This window comes from Lepidochelys olivacea (genome assembly GCF_965140295.1).
Source record: "Lepidochelys olivacea isolate rLepOli2 genome assembly, chromosome: 5".
Taxonomy (NCBI): Eukaryota; Metazoa; Chordata; order Testudines; family Cheloniidae; genus Lepidochelys; species Lepidochelys olivacea.
The window spans coordinates 96,982,251-97,004,148 of NC_140415.1; the positions used below are offsets into that span (position 1 = coordinate 96,982,251).

At 39.6% G+C, this 21,898-nt stretch overlaps 1 protein-coding gene across 2 annotated transcripts in view; it reads right to left on the reverse strand.

Annotated features, from left to right (window-relative positions):
- PCSK5 (proprotein convertase subtilisin/kexin type 5) overlaps nt 1-21,898 on the reverse strand; it is a 300,051-nt gene that overhangs the window by 184,266 nt on the left and 93,887 nt on the right. For both annotated transcript variants that reach the window (XM_084628879.1, XM_084628880.1), the window contains exons 4-5: nt 19,079-19,222; nt 16,663-16,739 (exon numbers count right to left, since the gene is read on the reverse strand). In XM_084628879.1, coding sequence (XP_084485005.1) covers nt 16,663-16,739; nt 19,079-19,222 — 221 coding nt within the window. The remainder of the gene's footprint in view (nt 1-16,662; nt 16,740-19,078; nt 19,223-21,898) is intronic.

Consider the following 21,898-nt stretch of genomic DNA (forward strand, 5'->3'; position numbering starts at 1 on the left):
CTGTTTACGGCAAATTATAGTTAAACAATTTTTTCTTAGTAGGGGCCAATCCTGCTCCAATTTATGTCATTGGGAATTTTGTCAAAGTTGGATGTTTGCTTTTGAAAATCCCACTATCTGCAATGCCCATCTGCATTTTTAGATGACTGAATGCATTTAAAAATCTTACCCTTCTTGTCTCTTCTTCAGTGCAATTAACTGAGCAGTTATAATTTAAAAACACGGTTAATGCTAAACATATATATATATATATATATGTAAGTGTTTTCTCATGTTTTATTCTAAGGGAAAAATATAAGAGGAACAAGTACTTCTGGAGTTAATATATATATATATATATATATATATATATATATATATATATATATATATATATACACACACACACACACTACCAAGAATATGCCATAAGTTAACTAAAACTTTAGTCCCAATTATATGTATTGTGATAAAGTTCTTCCTCTACCTTGGTGGGTCCTGCACTTATTGGCAGATTTTGCTCGCATCAGAGATTCACAGTAGCTCTCAGTTGACCACTTTCATGGCTCAAATCTGCTGTTCACTCAGATAACCTCATCACTGGCCAGCATGGGAAAAAAAGAGTAAGAACAATCCCCGCAGTTTCTGCTGATCCACCATGTAGGTCAGGGAACAGCTCAGAGACCTTCCCCTCTGGTGGAACCTCCTGTGTTGGGTCAGGAGTTGGGAGGTTTGGGGGGAAACCGGGCCCACACTCTACCCTGGGTTCCAGCCCAGGACCCTGTTGACTGCAGCTGTCTAGAGTGCCTTCTGGAACAGCTGCGTGACAGCTACAACTCCCTGGGCTACTTCCCCATGGCCTCCTCCCAACACCTTCTTTGTCTTCACCACAGGACCTTCCTCCTGATGTCTGTTAACTCTTGTACTCCTCAGTCCTCCAGCTACAAGTCCTCTCACTCCCAGCTCCTTACGTGCACCTCACTAACTGGAGTGACAGCCTTTTTAAACCAGGTGTCCTGATTAGCCTTAATTAATTCTAGCAGCTTCCCAATTGGCTGCAGGTGTCCTAATTAGCCTGCCTGCCTTAATTAGTTCTAGAAAGTTCCTGAGTGTTATGGAATAGTCCCTGTTATCTTACCCAGGGAAAAGGGACCTGCTTAACCTGGAACTAATGTATCTACCTACGACCACTCTCTTGTAGCCATCTGGCCTGATGTGTATATATTTAAAATTCTTGCCAACTGACACCTAGTACACCACATTTTAGCCCAATGTGAGTTTTTAAATCAAAGGCTGTATGCCTTGCCTTTTCTGAAAAAAAACAAAACAAAAAACAACAATGGTAGAAGAAAGGGAACAAATTAATAAAAAAAGTTGTGAAGTCTGACAGATGACCTCTCTTTTGTTATTATTACTTTTTATATGAATTAGATTGTAAGCTCCTGATTATGGCAGGAAATGTATTATTGATTCTTAGCTCACTTACACTAGTGCAAAACAGGAGTAACTACAACAAACTCAATGGAGATAAACTGGTGTCCCAGTAAGATCAGACTCAAACCCAATTCACAATGCCATGCACATCTATAATGTGTGGCAAATTGCCGGCACTACTATGATGGGTCTCGCGCTTTCTCTTCTTGGGTGGGGGTTCAGGGCACTGTTTCTTGTCCCTGAACTGGGATATTAACTGCCCCACTAGTGTCCTAGAGGAGGGGAGTGGAGAGGGAGGGACCCAGGCCCGCCCTCAACTCTGGGTCCCAGCCCAGGGGCCCTAGGGATAGCAGTAAACTACTAGAACTAGTGGTTCCTTCCCCTGGGCTACTTCCCTCTCCTGCCCTTCAGCTTGTGGGGCTTCCTGCCCTCCCTCTGCACAAACTAGGTGTCCCTTTACCTAGGGTCTTGGTCTTCTTAGCCCACCGCAGCACTTCTCCAAACTCTCCTCTGCTTCCCTCCAAACTGCTCTCTGCTCCAACACCAATCCACTCTGCCTCAACTCCTCCACTTGTCTGATTGAAGCAGGGGGTTTTTATCATGTGACTGGCTTCAGGTGCTTTAATTAATTTATAGCAAATTTTCTTCCCTCTACAGGGAGTAAGTTTCCCTTCTAACACTCTCCTGCTGCCCTCTGGCCATGCTGTATCACAAATGCTACACACAAATATTTGATAATAGTAATTCTTCCCTAACATCCACCTGTTCCAGAGAAATAGTAGAAGCAGGGAGTGTGGCCTTGAACAACTGGAGGCTGGGACTCCATGAGAATCTGTGGTCTCAACTTCTTGGCTCCCCAGCCATACAAGAGGAGGCTATCCCCAACCAGTCAGAGAGACTCTGGATAGAATGAGGGTCACGGAATATTGAGGATGAGCTTTAAACAGCATTAAGAAATCCTTTCATTTTTGCTTATGGCTTCCTATAAATATGGCTTCTTAGCCACCCTTTCCGTGTGTAGCCCAGTGAAGCCATGGCAGATCAACAGTGGAAGGGAAATCCTTGTGTTGCTACATTTCTCCCTTCCCCCATTTAAATCTACAGGAACAAGGGAGTTTTGCTGCATTCCATGACACACAGCAGAGGCCCAAATTCTAACCCTCTGAATGGGGTTTAAACTGGAAAATGCTGACATTAGCTACTCTGTTTAACAACTTAATGAGGGAAGGAGACAGAACAAGATTAGTGCAAAATTTACACAACAAAGATCATTGTGATGATTGTGTAAAAGCAGCCAATCTAAGTAATTGCTCACTCTTGAATCTTTACAGCTCAAGACAAGAATGGAATTAGTTGTCTCCAGTTTGCAATAAAAAGCACAGACCATTAATATAACCCTTGAAATTAGTTCCGACTACATTTTGATGTCCTGGCATTTAATGGTTATGAAGTAACACCTCTACTGATGCTCAAACTCCTGGGTAGATAAAGAAAGCTACAAGTTCCACCTGAACCAATCATGAACAAGCTCAATGTAGTCTAGGTTTGATTCACAGCAGCACCATTTTGTTTAACACAAACATATAGATGCTGTGAGCAACAGACAGAAGCAATCATCAATGTATAAATATTTACAATAAATACAAATGTAAATGTTTTCCCATGTTTTCTTATAAGGGAAAAATACAGGAGGAACAAGAACTTCTGGAGTAATATATATATTTATTCATTTATTACCTCAGATATCTCTGGTTGAAATCCACTCTGCATACATAAATCCCAAGTAATCAAGCTCTGTGAGGGTGGAACAGTAGGGGAGGTAAAATCCACCCCCAAACTAGGGGCAAGATGCATCGTTGCTGCTATTTAACAATAATACCCACGGCCTCTCTGCACAATTATATTGGGTGCTGGGGCCAATGTGTCCACATAAACATAGATCTGTGGTCCTGTCCCAGGCTTAGCCCCCACTGTGGCATTCTGTGTTGGGCTATGGAAAGCTGGTGCACTTTTTACATGATGCTCTGCACCACAGTAAAATTCATCCCACCTGCATTTCAATATATAATTCAGTATCAATGCAAAACTATGACAAGTGTATTAACCCAAGTTCATGCTTCCAAGGAAAGAGAAGAAGGGAGCTTTTTGGAGTGTAACAGGCCACTTCCAGGAGCAAATCTAGATGTTGGTGAGAATCTTCAGAGTCCTGTTTCAGGATCAGCCATTTAGAGACTGATCACAGCACATTAAAAATTAATTAATCTGCCACCAAATAATGCCTATTTGGATATAAGTTCTCAGAACTCAAGGTTATCTCTCGGACCATTCTATAGCAGCATCACTTTACAGTAGCATTGCTTGTGGGAAGTCAGGGTTGGTTGCTTCCCTTCAGTTTCAATTGCAGCTACTTATAGTTTTAAACAGGATACATGCCCTTTGGGAATTAATAAAACAGGTTTGACACGATGCACTAAAGGAAAAGTTACACTTTCACACTAGTGCAACTCAGTCTATTGAAGTCAGCTGCATTTGACTCTGGGCTACACATGTAAAGTGATCAACTTTTGGAGCAACTTTGGTTAATGGATTTGGTGTCCACAGCCCCTGCTATTCATTCCTTTGTCTGTACAGCAGCACTTCACAAGAATCCTGTAACATCTGAGCTGCTAGTCCTTCTACTGCTACCAGGGAAATTTGAAAGGATCTCAGTTGTCTGAAAGAGCAAATGCGCACAAGACAAATGCTGAATACATCTGCAGAGGAAAACAGGTTCTGAAAAAGTTCTCACTCCCCTTCAGCAGCCACTGTCCTGTTCCTCAAAGTCTGCATTAATGCAGTACTCAAGCATTAACATGTGAAATGACCCTTCCTTGCTCCTGAGAAATGCTAGCTGGTTGTTGACAGGCCACAATTTACCAAATGATAATCTTCTCAGCAGCTTTCCCAATTCTTCTTCTCTTTTCCACATTTCCTGTCTACCCCTAAGTGCCTTTCACACTCGGTGTCCATGCAAACATGTTCCATATTACACAGAGGCTATCAGATTGTCATTTCCATCGTCAATGTGCCAGACAGCATTCCATTAAAAAAAAGAAAAGGCGTTATACCCTGGGAAGGGGAGATGGAAAGGTACACCTCTATCTCAACAGGAAACATCAGCAGAGGGATAGACATGGAGCATGGTGTTTTGATGTGTTTTTAAATGTGCTACCTAATTGATATCAGCCTCTTAAGCCTGGTCTACTCACAACATTCCACGGGTTTAAATTAACTAATGGTGTGAAGTTAAACCTATGTATTAGTTTAACCAGCACAACTTTGTGTGTGGACATGCATATATTTTAAACAAAGCTTGTACCAGTTTAGTTTGCCCTTGTAAATTTACCAGTACTGTATAACCTTTTAAAAAATGATTTAAGTGTGTCCACACATAAATGCATCTGATGCATCCGATGAAGTGAGCTGTAGCTCACGAAAGCTTATGCTCAAATAAATTTGTTAGTCTCTAAGGTGCCACAAGTACTCCTTTTCTTTTCACACACAAAGTTGCACTGGATTAATTAAAAAGGTTGACCATCACACCCTTTGGTAAACAAAGCAACTATTGTGTATAGACAAGCCCTTACACCAACTCTACCCAGATACCCACCTGGGGAATAAGCACAGTGTAGATTTTTGCTAACTCTTCTGGAGATTACAACTGAGCTTAGCTTGGTACCTATTTTAGACCTTCAGTTCGCAAAAGAAGTCACTGTCACTGCAACTGCTTTACACAAGTGGCCACAATTAACTATTAAAGTATGTTTTATGGAAACTTTACACTATATACAGATGTAGCTGCTTACATACAATGCAATACATTGGAGAATTAAGACCATAACATTTAAACAATGGTGTTGCACCATTGTGAAAGGAGAATGTAATGCTATGGATGACCAAGAAACACAGGAAATTACAAAATGCTGTAGATTTTGGCAGAACTTATACCAATACCTAAAGTTAAGGTTTCCTGATACTTTCTATTGTAAGTTCCTGTTTTCAGTTGCTTTTAACTTTGCCAAACTTTAACCACTCACACTGAAATGTCCATATTTGTTCTCTGCCTCAGGCAGAATTTTATTTTTAAAGTTTCAGCACAAAAATAGTTCAGTGTTTCTTAGAACAAGATTAAGGAGAAATGGTAGTTTTTCTAATACAAAATAATTTTTCCAATCATTTTCTGACAAACTTCTGTGCTTCAATGCTTCGGAGCAGGAAATTGGAAATTTGGCAGGGTAAAAGTCCTTGGGCCAGGAGGTGCCTTTTGCTGTCATCATGAAAATCTGCCCAGATTTGGCTAAATGTTATGTCTCTGAAAAGTGTAATTTGCACATGCCCTGTAGAACTTCTTAGAGAACTGTTACTGAAATTTCCAAACCTTCTATCTGTAATGAACATGCTCCAGCCCACCTGAGATCATTAGATGTCAACTATGCTGACCCACCTACAGAATAGGCACTGGCTACAACTTTGGATAGAGGGGACATGGCAACAGTAGCATCAGCAGCTGCCCTGCTAGCCTAGGAAAAGGAGTGTTTGGTTAAGAGCTAGGAGTCTGCTTTTCCACTGATTTGTTAATAATTCTATTCATTTCACAGCCCTTATTACTTAACATTTATTTCATTAGGGTAACAGGTAGAAAAGTATAATTCCTCCCATTTTACACATGGGGTAACTGAGAGCGTGCACAAGTTACTTCTAGCAAAGTTGAGAATAAAACTCATTTCTCCAAGATGACAACCAAAGGCTCATCTAGTTAGCAACACTGACATTCAGAATGTGTCAATTTTATGTGCTTGTCTCTGCTGCCTATAAACACTAGACCACTTTCCTCTCCAGAGCCAGGAATAGAACTGCTGATTCCCACTTCCCAACATTCCTCTGAAGCCTAGAAAGTAGCATGTAAGCCAATGACAGAGTATGTGTTGTGTCCCCCTCTAGTGGCCGGCCCACATAGCTGAGAACAGCTACTGCTATCAGTTACTCCTTTACTTCGAGTAAAGGGGCGTGAAGAGGTTGGTGCTGTGGATGTAAAGGCCCTGCATTCCAAGCTTGCTGATGACCCATAATGGAGCCAATACAGTTCCATATGATGGATGTCTTTCTTTTTGTCATGTTTATCTTTATAGCTAGCAGCATGAATAGTGATATTTCTGGAGGTCACCGAGCTGCCATGGTGATAAGTACTCTATCTTCAAAAATAACACATTTCTCTGAAGCTTGTGTATCTACAGTTGTTACATTTAACCCCTAAGATTGTGATGGTTTTAAGAAGTTAGCAAATAAAGAAAATGTCTGGGTTTTTTTTCCAGTTTGTTTCCTTCATGCATTTGACTGCACTCTGTCTAGAGAGTTTCACTCTTCCTTCCATCAGGACTTGTCTGCAAGGGAAATTGATCAGAATAGCTATTCCAGAATAGCTCCCCAGTGGACTCTCCATTCTGGAATAGTGTCCACATGGGGAGGAATAACTATTGCAGAATAGTTTATTCCACAATAGCTATTCTGGTTAATTTCCCCATAAAGGCAAGCTCTAAGGCCCCAGTCCTTCACACATCTATGCACATAAAGTATCAAAGTGAAGTCAATAGGACTGCTCACATGTGTCAGTAAGTGTTTACATGATCATGGCTATAGTCCATTTCTCCTTTTCCTAAAGTTATATTAAAGGAATTAAACAAACAAGGACATACTATTGAAAGATAATCTATCTCAGACACTAGACTTTTTAAGATTAGTTACTTACTTACTAAAAAGTTCACAGTGTCTCTTTAATAAAAGAAATGAATGTGGGAGGAAAAGAGACTATAATCTGAGTGTGCAGAAAGAGCCATGATGGGATTCCCATGCTCCAGAGACAGCCCAAATCTTGCTGTGTAATACTTTCTGTGATCCCCAAGCCCCACTGCGAATTTTATAGTCCCATGTCATCTTAATTTTATGGTGCTGGCTCCTTCCCATTGTAAATAAATTTCCATTGACATTCTAACTTCCTCTCCTCTTGTCCCACTTCCCCCTCTAGTGCATTACAATATATCGTCAATCGCTATTGATTGTGATTCAGACTTCTCATCCAGACTGACAGAGAAACTATGCAGCCAATAGAACAGGAGTACTAGTGGCACCTTAGAGACTAACAAATTTATTTGAGCATAAGCTTTCATGGGCTACAGCCCACTTCATCTTGGGAGACAGACCAAGCCCGCAACCTGACGTAAATATTCTCCAGCAACCACACACCACACAACAAAAACACTAACCCAGGAACCTATCCTTGCAACAAAGCCCAATGCCAACTCTGTCCACATATTTATTCAAGTGACACCATCATAGGGCCTAATCACATAAGCCACGCCATCAGGGGCTCGTTCACCTGCACATCTACCAATGTGATATATGCCGTCATGTGCCAGCAATGCCCCTCTGCCATGTACATTGGCCAAACCGGACAGTCTCTACGCAAAAGAATAAATGGACACAAATCTGACATCAGGAATCATAACATTCAAAAACCAGTAGGAGAACACTTCAACCTCTCTGGTCACTCAGGAACGGACTTAAAGGTGGCAATTTTGCAACAGAAAAGCTTCAAAAACAGACTCCAATGAGAAACTGCTGAGCTTGAATTAATATGCAAACTAGATACCATTAACTTGGGTTTAAATAGAGACTGGGAGTGGCTGGGTCATTCCACATATTGAATCTATTTCCCCATGTTAAGTATCCTCACACCTTCTTGTCAACTGTCTAAATGGGCCATCTTGATTATCACTCCAAAAGTTTTTTTTCTCCTGCTGATAATAGCTCATCTTAATTAATTAGCTGTTTACAGTTGGTATGGCTACTTCCACCTTTTCATGTTCTCTGTGTGTGTATATATATCTGTGTGTGTATATATATCTGTGTATATATATTTATATATCTTCTTACTATATGTTCCATTCTATGCATCCAATGAAGTGGGCTGTAGCCCACGAAAGCTTATGCTCTAATAAATTTGTTAGTCTCTAAGGTGCCACAAGTGCTCCTGTCATTATGCAGCCAATGACATCTCAAGTGCCAGAGCAAGCAATTCCCCTTCTTCCAAAACCTCCACACTAGAGCCTTATCATTTCTGTATAGCAGGGAAAAAAACAAAACACATAAAAATAACTCATCAAATGGGTAGAGCTGGTTGTACTAAAAACACTAAGACAAAAATATGAAATCAAGCATGACAGAAAAAGCTCCTAAAAATTACAGGAAGGCAAGCCGGAATTCTCATTCCCAATCATCCTCAGGCAGCAAAGGACACCCATTCGTTGCTAGAGAAAAGGTTAGGAAAAAGCTTTTGGAAAGGGGAGATTTTGCCTTTAAAGGGGCACCTCCTCCCTCTTTTCTCTATGTTCTTCTGTGGGGCAAATGACTGAAATATACAAGAACACTGCTCTGAGGAAGCATGGAGAGGTGAGGCAAAGCAGAGGAATAGCATAGTGATGTGTTGGTGGGTCACGTGGCTAACAGCCTGCTATTTTATCCATGTTGCAGAGCTCATTTGGATATGTGGTGATTATTTCAATCCCAGAACAACAGTTAAGAAAGGAATAGGGTATTTTAAAACCGTGGTATCCTGGCCAAATTCCAGCTTAGGCAATTACATTCTGCCTACTCTAATTCCCACTGCAATTTCAACTGGCTATGGTATTGTGTTCTGTCCTAAATTCGATGTGATGCTGCTGTGCACTATTAAACAGACAGTTTTCTCTCTAGAGCTGGTTGCATTTCAGGTTAGGTGAATCCCTGTCAAAACAGAGCCAAACCCTACCCTTATTTGTGTTGATGCAATAAGGCATCAATCCTGCACAACTACATTTTCTAAGGGAGTTTTAACATGGACTTCAGAGGGTGCTGGATTAAGTCTCTGCTAGAAAAAGGGGGTTGGGGAACATCTTCCCCAAACTGAACTAGTATGGCAGCATAACTGTAAAAAGATCTCTAAACTGGGTAGCCCACATGGTCTGAATGAGGCACAGTGTGCTGGATTGTACATGGCTAGGCACCCTATGCTTATGCTGTTATGTGCAGTACATGGTAAGTGGGGTAGTAAACTTAGGTTAAAGAAGCAATGAGGTGTATCCCTCAAACAAAACCATTTGTTTCCCTTGACAACCTGTCCTGTGCTTTCTAATATCAAACCTGCTGCTAGCAACTTTCCCAGCCTGCCACAATTCCCAAGAGTTGGGCAAGTACATAACTCTTAGTTTGTATTTCAGTTTAAGTTTGTTCATCCACATTTTATCACTTGGGAGAGAAAGGGATCCCCTAAAGAACTGCCCTTAATGTATCTTACAAAAACATTTCATAGCTAATGAAACTCTTTGTCATTAGTTTAGAGTTATGCAGCTCCACTTTTGGTTAACAGCTTATAGTTTACCTGCAAGTTTCAGCTTTGGACTGTTACTGTGTGGGTGTTCTATCCAACTTGTAATTAAAGGTTGTTTTAATGGTATATTAAGAGGAAATCAATAGTATATCCAAATATGTGTGCTTTAGCTGCACAACAGAAATAGAAGATTCAGTGGGCCAGATTTTCCACTCTATTAGACCGGTACACCTAAACTCAAGTCAATGGAATTACACAGGCACAAAACAGGTGCAACAGAATGAAGAATCATAATCACTCTCTTTAGCGTCCTCTAAGCTAAGGTCTGCTATAGGGAGAAATCCCAAAGAAATGCATTTTCTTACTTAAGTTCCTACCCAGCTGTCCTGTTAAACCAGGACTATCACACTGCTACATAAAACAAACATAGTCTTACTGCAGATGTGGTCTGCCCCAACTTAAATGAATAACTGTAAACTACAGTTAAGTTTTGGGATGGAAAACCCATTCTTTCCAGAAAAAAAAATCCCTCTTCCTTAAATAAGACCCCCACAAACCCAGGTCAATACACGGGTTCATCTTCCCTCTAATATATTGTTGCACCATGGACCAGCTGGGACTTAGAATGTGAAGGGATGATCTGACTCATCATCATCAATAATTCATATATAAGAAAGAGAAGTAATGGCATAGAACTTCACAATAGTATTGTATCTGTGAGTCCACTTTTTGGGTAGCTTAAATAATTAGAACTACGGAGACAGCTTTTATTATACTTTCTCGGGTAAATACAGGAAAAGTGAATCATGAGAATATGTTTTAACACAGTCTGAAAGGAAAGGCTGCTGCTTCTCGCACATCTATTATTCAAGTGAGTTATACTGCTCAGTAACCAAAACCAAGGCATTGAAAGGACCCCCCCCCCCCGCCGCAAACTAATGGAACTTTGTTTTCTTTTCTCTCTCTTTTATTTTTCCTCCTCTGGAAATCTGTTAACCTCAGTGACTTTTCAAACCAATGTATTCCTTTTCATTTTAGAAACATAACCATTCAAGCCAACTCTGAATTTTGGAGAGATTATGTAGTGTAGTAAACAGACCCTTTAGACATAGGTTCAAACCCTGTTTTAGAACAGAAGTCAAATTTCTCTATTGACCATATACTAGCAAATCCACCACACAGTCTGATGTGATGATTAATAGTCATGCTTTGTGTTTCTATGGGATGTTCCTTCAAAGGATCTCAAAACATTCTACAAACATTAATTAAGCCCCTCAACCCTCCTGTAAGGCAGACAAAGATTATGTAAGGATTACCACTGAAATGCAGCCATCTAATGAATACACACAACAGCTGGGTAATGGTGCACAGCAACTCCACATAATTGTTTAGGACAGGCAGTGAGGAAGAATACTTTTGAAATGAAATTGCAAGGGGAAACTAGTTAAACATAACGTGATTATCCAAGCTGGACTTCAGACAAAGTTTAGCTCCTTTACTCTTGCAAACAGTACAATGGATCTTTAATTATAACAAACGGTCCGATCATTGATTTAATATCTCATCCGAAAGATGACATGATCTCCAGAGTCATGGTGTCTCTTACCACTCTGATGGGGAACTAGATCAGTATTAACTCTGAGGCTAGCTGCTAAATCACCAATACTGCTCCTTGTAAAATATACATGTTCTATGGAGAGCTACCCATATATTGCCTGAAACTGCTTAGTTATGAACATCTGCTAAAAATCACAGCACAAAATGAGTATACCAGCTATAGGCCTGGTACACATAAGAGAGGCCCAAGACTAGATAGTAGCATGTTGCAAATCAGGATTGGGCTGCAGTGGAAAAGCTTTCATAGCACTTACCTGCCTGTTAACAGGTTTGCCAATATTTTTTGGTAATCACTTTCATAAACAAGAAATCCAGACATAAATTTACAGGACAACAACAACAAAATCTGCAGTTTCCTAATAGTACCTCACAGCCATCAACTAAACTTGCAGAGAAACTGCATGAGATTCTGAGTACCTAAACTCACATTGACTTCAGCAGAACTGATGAAACTCTGCCCCACTGTAGGTTTGGTCTCCATGTGTCTACTAGTACACATACCGTCAATTAGTTTTCCTTTCTAAATTGTTATGTTCTCCTAAAGGGGACATGTTTGGTGTTACCTAAGCCCCATTTTGTCTTGCACTGAGAAGGGCATTTTCTTAGGACTGATTTTTGGAGCGAGCAATCAAAAAAATTCAAACTCTCTGTGTTAGATTGCATTAGGTTCTTCAGTGTTCCATATTTGAATAATGACATGATAAAGTCAATAGACCCTTTTATTCCACTGAAATCACTTTACTGTCCATTCAGGATGCATTAGAATCTGTTCTGCCTGTCAGATATCTAATATCCATTCTGATTAAATGACTTAAAACATAGATTCTGTTGTCCACTACAAAACAGCATCCATAAACTGGCAGAAAACGAATTGCCTTTTGGCATTTTATTGGGAAAATGTGTTAATTTGACAAAGGAAGAAAAATGGCAATGATTTGGAATGGGTATATTGGTCTTCTGCTGGAAAAAACATTCTCATTATTTTGGACCAAGTAAAAGCAAAAGAACTCACTGTGACTTATTAACTCTCTCCCCACCTTTGCAACTGCATATAAAACGGTGTAGATACTATGAGCTGTAGATATTAGAAACCCAAAGAAATATTTTTTACCTTTTATGATTTAGGCCAGCAAAGATTCCCGACTTCAAGCATTTTTGTATCATGATTCTTACAGTCTATATGCAAACACATTCTTGTACAAAATACAAATTCATTCATTTAAAAAAGTATATATATAGGGTTATTAAAATAAAATGTGTTAATTTAATTAAATATAAAGCCGCAAAATTTGGAACTGTATTCCAACAGAGCAACTATATGTCTCCTAATCAGAAATTATAGGCCTGATTTTCTTCTTTCTCATATGGAGCAAATCAGAAGTCCTTCATTTTAAAGAGATAGGTTACTAAGCTCTGAAATATCAAAGGAAAATCTCAGCCTGAAACAGAGAAATGCCTTTTTTTGTGTGTGGTCCAAAATGAAAACTTGTTTTAATGTTGCTAACGTTTGTTTTCGTTTCTTCAATTTCTAAGTTTACCCAATGGCGTGGGGCTGAAACCCAGTAAGTCTGTTTGCATTCTATCCAGTGAGTTCTGATGGCTAAGTGACACAGTTGTTTTAAAATGATGTTTACAGGTGACAGCTAAATAAAAGACATAGAATTAAGCAGCAGCACTCAGCACTAAATCAAAACAAGATGACTTGCATAGCAAGGATGACTTCATACACAGCTGACTGGTGTCTTTAGCTGTGCAAAAGAGAAGTTCTAGTATAGGCCCATACCATTTACAAGCTTCACAATTCTCTGCCAAGTTGTAGAAACCAAAGTAAACTTCTGGCAGGACTCCTACATACCACAGTAGTTAAAGACACTATCGTCCTACTCTAGTTTTGACTAAAAGCTTCAAGAGATTGATTTAAGGTTTTTTCCTCCCCCCCCATTCTCTACACTTGAGAACTTTATTTTTAAATATCATTTCAAAATACATCATTCAAGTTTATCGACTGCCTTTTTTACAAATCCCAATTTTTGCTTGCTCATAATTTTATATTCCTAATAAGCCTCATTACTGATTAAAAGAGAAAAGTTAGCAAACAGTACCAGTACCCTGAAGTTTCCCAGCTGTGTCCTAGCAAAGCTCAACGAAGACAGCTGCTTAGTTTTGCAGCATTTCTTTTTATTCCTTCTTATCACTCCACCCCCATAATTATATTGCTTTATAAAATAAATTTGCTTAGCCTGCTGATGTGTACTTCTATGTCCCACTATCCTTTTTTAATTGGAACATTATAATGCACTGTTGAGTGTTGGAGCAGTGTTAGAGCAGGAACTGAGAGTCAGGAGATTTGAGTTCTTTATCTACTCCTATTTATGATCGTGGGCAAGTTGCTAAGACCTACATTTTCAAAAGTGACCACTTCTTTTGGGTGCCTCCATTTTTGTGGGACCAATTTGAGACACCTGGCACCTGATTATCAGGTGTATTGAGCAACCAGAATCCCAGTTGAAAGTCAGTGGGGTCAGGTTTTTAAAGGTAGTTAGGCACCTAAAGATAGGCACCTAGCGGGATTTTCAAAGATGCATAGGTGCCTAACACCCACTGGGAACTGGGCACCAACACACTTTTGAAAATCTCACTAGGTGCTTATCTGCATTTTTAGGCACCTAAATAGCTTTAAAAATCTGGCTCTGAGTACTAAGGGTACTCAGCACCTCTGAAAATCAAGCCAGAGATTCCTGATCTTGGGAAACCAAACTTTACAGACACGTCTGACAATTAAGGCCTTGACCTTTCTGTACCTGAATTTTTCAACACTAAAATGAAAATGATAATAGGCCTCTGTGTAAAGCACTTTAAGAATCTCAACTGAAAAGTGCTACAGTACATTTCACAAGAGCAAAACTCTTTGCAGTCTATTTTGCTTCTTTTTTTCGGTTTTATTTAACAGATGTCCTAGAAGCATCTCCTAACAGATTCAATTTGATCATTAACATTTTTCTTGTTGACATGTAGCCTGTGATCTTGGGTTTGCTGCTTGCTTCACCAAGTTAGCATAGCAGCAAGTTTTGTATAGCTTGTTCCAGATGAGCCTTTTTGTTTAACATTACAGTAAACCACATCTGCAGGATGTTTACAGATTTCAATGCAATATGGTTTTATTGGCAGTTACTATCTAATTGCACTACTGTTTTAGAAGATTTTTCTAGTAAAGAAAAGACAGACATTATTCAGTAAAGTGAGCATCAGTATGAAAAAAGGATAAGAAATGCGCCAATGGTATAGGATGGTATAGAGAGAAGAAAATAGTTCATGCATCTACTTGTGTCTAGAAAATAATGCTTGAAGCATGTAAACAACAGCAAACGAGAGAACCTGAATTAGAACATACGCTAACATTACAACCCCACATAAAATAGTTAATAATAATAATTTATTAGATATGCTATTCTAATCAATTTCAGTATAATAGATTTCTGTGTGAAATGAATTTTTCAGTCATTTACAACCTCCTATATCACTGTTTTAATAGCCAAATCCCTGATTAATTCTCATCCAGATCTTACTATAATATCTTTATAAAAAACCATAATGGATATTACATAAAGTCTTAAATTACACAGCTAGTAAGCTTTAAGCAGCACATTAATGCTATGAGAAAATATTACTGTAGCAGATGATCTTGTATGCATTCATTTTCAATTGTTTATTCATATATTTTCTTGAAATTTTTGCAAAATATTTGTTTGAAGAAGCGTTTCTTCCCAAACCCAGAGCGGCTGTGGGCATTGAGGAGACAATACACAAGTGGGCAAATCCCAAGCACAACACTCAGCTTGATTAGCCAAACTGGGCACTTGGCAGAATCCGCCCACCCTTGCCATGAAAGTTATTGCAACCCAAAGACTGGAAGAGACACTGCAGCTCCTTGTATCGTTCCCCTCTCGAGGCTAAGAAAATCCAAGTGGCCCAGCAGCACCACTTCCTTTGCCATCAGTATCTCAGCCACATTATACAAGAAGTCCCTGAAGGCAGAGCTCTCTGATGCACAGGGTATGCACCAACCCTGCACAGCCCACCACCATTTTGCTGCAGGAGCAGGATTTGTCCATTTAAGTTAATGGATGTTTCGCCACTGACTCTAATGGGAGCAAGATCGGATCCTCAGTGTCCTTTTGGAGAGAACCCTCTGACCATAATGGCTGCAGCATTGATGGGTTTCAGACAAAAACTAATCAAGGATGGCTTCTGTAACATGAGCACTGTAGGGCTGAGGGGGGAGAAGAAATAGCCTAAAACACTGGAGTGGTGAGAAGGAAAAGGCTTCCTCCCTTATAGCTTCTCTAATGCAAATCTATCTTGCAGGCAAGTAACATTCCAGTATCTGCCATGTATATATAATGTAGGGATAATCTTGCAGTGGCAGGGAGTCTAGATAATTGCCTCTAATGTCTATGATTCTATAAAAAGGATTATACTTCCCTGTGCAAAGTACCATGCTTAACAGATACATAACTGTCCGCCGGGGCCCCAGTGATAGTGCTGGGCTCTTTCAGGTGCCCCAAGAATGGTACCAAGAGCCTCCCAGGGAGATTCTTGGACCACTAAAAATAACTGCTGAATAACATCAAACAAGAAGCTGATCTCCAAAGGAGAAAGCTGTCTTTCAAACAGAAATATCTAACCATCAGCAACAAAGGACATACAATTACAATCGGAACTAATTACCATTTGTTAGTTAGTTTTAAATTGCCTCTAGTAAAATCACACACACACACAAAACTTCATTAATTTTGAATTGAAGTTGCTGAAGTGTATTTCCTCACAACACCACAAAAATTAAAAGTGCAAGGAAATCATAAGCTAAGGCAAAGTCCACACAAAACACAGTACCAGACTACAATAATTTGCTTAGAAACAGCATCTGAAAGAAAGGTTAGACTTGCCAAAAAACAAATTCAAAATGGGTTCATTTTTAAATGCTTAGAACTCTAATTAATGGACTTACTTATAAATTCTCAGATAAGTACACCCATCTACTCACAGAGTGAGTGCTCTAAAGCGTGTGAGGAGACACATTATATTATATATACGTAACATAGAGTTAAATGCAAATCTCAATGCTTTATGGAGACATTCGGATGCATCCCTACTACATTGGCAGATTTGGTATGTTCTACTTGAGGCACTGCATTTAAAATGTCAAACATGCCAGAGTGAACAGGCCTTACTTGTTTTCGTTGCTGGCATCATACCGAGGCATGGGGTCAATATCGTTGCTATTGACATCATAGCTGGCGTTCGAATCCTGTAACCAACAGAAAAAAGAGAGAGAGAGAACCAGTTTCTTATTAATTAGCCATTGACTCATGGGGCCCACATACATTCTTCAGCAGGTTTCTACAAGAGAGTAATTAGGTTAACTAACATTCCTGAGGTTTTGTGATGTTTTAGGAAAGGATTATATGTTCAATAATTACAGGATTTACATTTTTAAAATTTTGTTTTGGAAAGGGTGGAGGAAAACAAATACATTAGACAAAAGTATTTTTCCAACAACCATTATGAAATAGGAAGAGCTGCTTGTCACATATGTAAATTTATTACATAAAACTCTATATTCCTCCTCTGACACCTCTGTATATAACACCTGAAAAAGAGACGAGGTTTGCATTACATTTATCTAGGTTCAATAACAATTGGATATAGTCTAAGAAAAGAAAAATTCCTGAAAGTTTAGGAAGCAGAGATCCTTTATATTCCTCAAAGAAAATATTCCCACATACCGTTCAAACACATAACACAAACTATACACTCTGGAAAAGAATATACCTTTTTAAACTTCCTTATCTTTTCAGAGAGCATAACTGTTTGTAATGTATGTGAAATGTGTGTTTTTGTCATATTGTCCGCATTTACCAAGATTCTTCCTGTTGAAAATAGTTTATAGTGCAAACAGTTGCTTGTTTCTGTGGCTTCTGTTAACTGATGTGGTAGCATGTGGTGTGTTGACATGGCAAGCAGATCCTTTTAATCTCTTCTTTGTTCAAAACCAGTTACCACATCCACCTCAAATTTTCCTGTTTGTAGCCACATAGAAGGCATTTGTCATCAAACCAGTGAATTGCCCTGGGGAAATTCCTCGCTGGCAGGGGGAGAAGGTGGGGAAGGTAGTAAATAGCTGCATTATATTCACTGGAAGGATAGGACTGGGATGAAGTTAGTGGCATCTGATACAATCTTGTCTGATCTATGAGGGAGGAAAGTTGTACCTGGCTTGTTTAAATAACCTATGATATGGGAATTAACATGAAAGATGTAGTGCGTGTGAAGATCGAACGAATCTTAAAATTGACAAATAAAGCTATATCTTGTCACTGATTTTTAGGCAGAACTTCCTGTTGATTTCAAAAGGGAGTTTATACACAGGATGGATGGCAGGATAGCAGCTAATTCAAAATCAATGGCTTTAGAACTGCGGACCCATTTCTAACATTTTGGACCGGATGTCATCCCTACGTCTTGAATGCTATGTCAGGATGAAATTCACCCCTACAGCTAGCACCCTTTGTGCTGGCCCTCTGCACAAGAGAATTTCATCCCAAATGCACTCATCTGTTTTCTTCACTGCTATTCATGTACAGCATGCACAGTCCATTTCATAAAAACATTAAGACACCCAAGGTCGTGCACTTCTGCATCATGACTAATCTGTGGCCTAGAATAATCACCCCTAGCAATGCACTACCCTGAGATTCTAAATAGCTTGAAAGGACAATGTCAGCTTTGGTAAGACAAAAAGTTTACCTACCAAGAGAGCAGCCTCTCCGTACATTAAGCAAATATTCCTATTTATTTTAAACCAATTGTTTAAATGTGACAAAACACAAGCAGACAGAAAACCTGTAAGGCCATAGAAAACTTACAATAAACAAAGGGCATGGTTCTCCTCTCATTTACAGTAGTGTGAATTGGGGATAACATCATTGGAATCAACAGAGCTATACTGCCAAGACCCCAAAGTGTTGTAGATGAGTGCAAGTCACACCCCTTTTTTCCTCTACATTTTTGTAGCCATAGGATGGATAGCTTGAACTTAAATAAATACTCAGGAGGAAATAATTAAGTTAAGACCTTCAGGAATGGGCTGTTATCTCTCTAGACAAATATTTTTGCTCTACACCAGGGTTTATACTCTCCCTTTAGCTATATACTCTTGAAATTAGCAGATGTGTAGCATATTCAAAAGCTCTGAGAGTGATGGTGGTGTGAGGACCACAGGTCAAAGCATTTAGGGTGAAAAATTACAAGATCATTGAATTCAACCCCCTCCTTATATTCCATAAGGATATAGATTCCTTATGGAAGACAAATCAGATATTAAACTGATATTATACAACATATTATCCCACAGATTATTTCCATATGAAAAAATATAACTTTTTGTAATTTCCTTCCTTTTATTGTTGCTGTTATAGAAAATCTTTCCTTTCTTTCTTTCTTTCTTTCTTTCTTTCTTTCTTTCTTTCTTTCTTTCTTTCTTTCTTTCTTTTCTCCATCAACCAGAACAACACAGTCATCTTTCTACAAGCAGCAATCTCAATTCTGAATAATAAAACAGCACTCTGAACTACTGCAAAGACTCACATAATTCTGCATCAAGTCTGGGTGGGTTCTCTCAATGCCATCATCCAGGATGGTGATCACGACATTCTTTCCGGTGTAGCCTCTCTTCCAAGCACCTACTATGTTCATATCTGACTGACAGTGATGAGTGTTATCACTGCAGTGCTAAAGAGAGAAGAGGAAATAAATGCATTGGATGTTGGAGATAATTGAACAGTGGGGGGAGGGAGGGTTGGGATATTAGCTTATTCATTATCATAACCAATTAAATTATCAGCAGATGACTGTAGTGATTTGAATTGCAAATACGGAAGATCAGTGTCTTCATTATCAAATACCAGGATAATTTAAAAGAAACGCTAAATGAAATGGAAATCACTAGAACTGCTTATTTCTTTTTAAATACCCAACAGTAGAAAAGGGCAGCTATTAGCTATGATGCCCAATTAGAAGTCTTGCATAAAATGAAACAAATTTTTTTTTTGACCATTTGATGTGCTCACTGGAAATGTGCATTTGAATTTTTCAGCAAAACAAATCATATGCAGATAAGTCTGTAGAGAAACATCTGTAGAGATAAGTCTGTAGAGAAACAGCCCTGGAAACAACTTGCTTTTTGGAGTTTCTGTGCTGTATAATTTCTTTACTGGATGTCTGGAAACTAATCCAGATTCGTTTCTATCTACAAAAGAAGGCTTTTGGCAGGTTTTGTGCAATATCAGCAGGAGATGAGCAGCACTTAAGAACCTGTAACCAAAACAACCCTCTGAAAAACTTGCAGTTTAAGATGCCTGATGAATTGTAGATGGCTATAAGTCAACATGTCGGGGTACAACTTGCTGACGAATGGGTGTGGAGAGAGCTTAGAGTTCCTTAAAATTGAATGACTCTCCTGTGACATGAGTACATCTGCCATTTATATGAAAAAATCTGTCTTGCTATGGAAATGAGAAATGACACTTGGGTATTCATATACCCCCACTAGCAACTCTCTGACCCATAAACAAAGTGGTTCCCTATGAAGCCCGAACCATTCAGACCCTCATCAGTGTTGCTTTTTTCCAACTCAGTGAGAGCAAGGAGGGGAAAAAAAGAAGAAGGAAAGAAAGAAAGAAAGAAATGCTTGAACCTAGTATCATAGCAACAGTAGCCACACGAAAGCTCTCAGCGTTCATTCCCCACTCCCCATTTCCTTGCACATGAACCTCAATGTAATGTTTTAGCATTTTGGAAACTGTAAACAGTTCAACTAAATAAAAAGGGACAGATTCTGCCCTGACTTACACACAGGGGGAGGGAATGGGGTAACCCCACTGAAGGCAATTTGTTAGCACAGAATGTGGTGTAAATTAATGTAAGATTACTACTGAGACGGCTCTTACCACTGCCTCCTTCCATTCACTGCACCTTGATACAATATACAAACCAGTGGATTTCACAGTGTTTATTAGAGGTTACTAAAGCAAGTTTGCTATTAAGCATTGTATAAACAAGGCATTTGTACAACTTTAGGGATCAACTCCAAAGAATGTCTAGCTAAGGATTGAAAGTAGAGTTATGTATATCATTCAAAAATGTGCAGACAGCTTGTTTTATAAGGTTAGCAACACTCTACACTTCCTTTTTTGCACAGTTTGTGCAGTGGCTGCTCAAGACTCTTTGTGATATACAAACAATAATAAAACTGCATCCTGAACTACTGCAAAGACTCACATAATGCTTCATCAAGTCTGGGTGGGTTCTCTCAATGCCATCATCCAGGATGGTTACCATTGCAGTGCTAAAGATTATAACAGTGCTTCGCACATAGAGTTCCCTTGTTTTTTTCAAAGTGCACTACAATCTTCAAACCAATCAATCTTCACCAAACAGCTGTGAGGTAGATAAATATGACTACTGACATTTTACAACTGGGAAAATGGAGACATGAAGGGTGAAGTGATTTGCCCAAGGTCACAGAGCAAGTCATAGGCGGAAGTGGGATGGGAGTTCCTGTCTCCCTGCCTCAGGGTCAATTTACTGAACTATGCTGACTCACCACTCTGAGATGATCATGCCTTACATATTTACCAGGCACCTGTGAGCTAGAGGAGTAGACTTATTAGCCAGAAGCCAATACTAAAAGTAAAGTATTCTCCAGCAGGTCGGAGGTGGGGCACATAATTCCTTCAGTCTGACGAAAGACAGAAACTCCACCCTTCCTTTCTTCCTGGTTGCTGGGAATGAAGAAAGGGGAAAATGACTCCCAATGACCAACATGCAACCCACCACTAGATCTTTACTCCTCTCCTCCCTTTCTTTAAAATGAGCAGCAGCCCTTGGGGTGTTCTGTTCCTAGGCTTGTCCCTTTCCCCCTGGGGAAGAACTAGCAGTTCTGGCTGCTCTGCTTCTTGGTCTAGTCCAGTGGTTCTCAACCTGTGGCCCATGGGCCGCTTGTGGCCCAATCAGCACAGCTCAGTGACCCATGTGACATCCTCAGGGCCATACGGGTAGTATTGGATGTGGCCCACAATAGTAAATAGGTTTAGAACCACTAGTCTAGTCTCACCACTTGCCCCGGGAAAGTGTGTGGGTGTTTGGTTCCTATTCCCCTGAAAGGCCCTTGGACCTCTACCAGAAGATGATTCCTTTCTCTCTCAGTGATGTCAACAGGCTGCCCATGCCTGAATATCTGCTTCTGGGGCAGCAGCAGAGGTTCCCATTGGCCTCTTTCCTACACTGATGTACAAAAAAGCAAGACAAGATACACCTACCCCATTAGTGAATGATTAACTGATTCTTCTGATATACTGTGCCAGATCCTGGCCCGCACTTTGTGCTCCAGCACTGGGAAGACAGCCA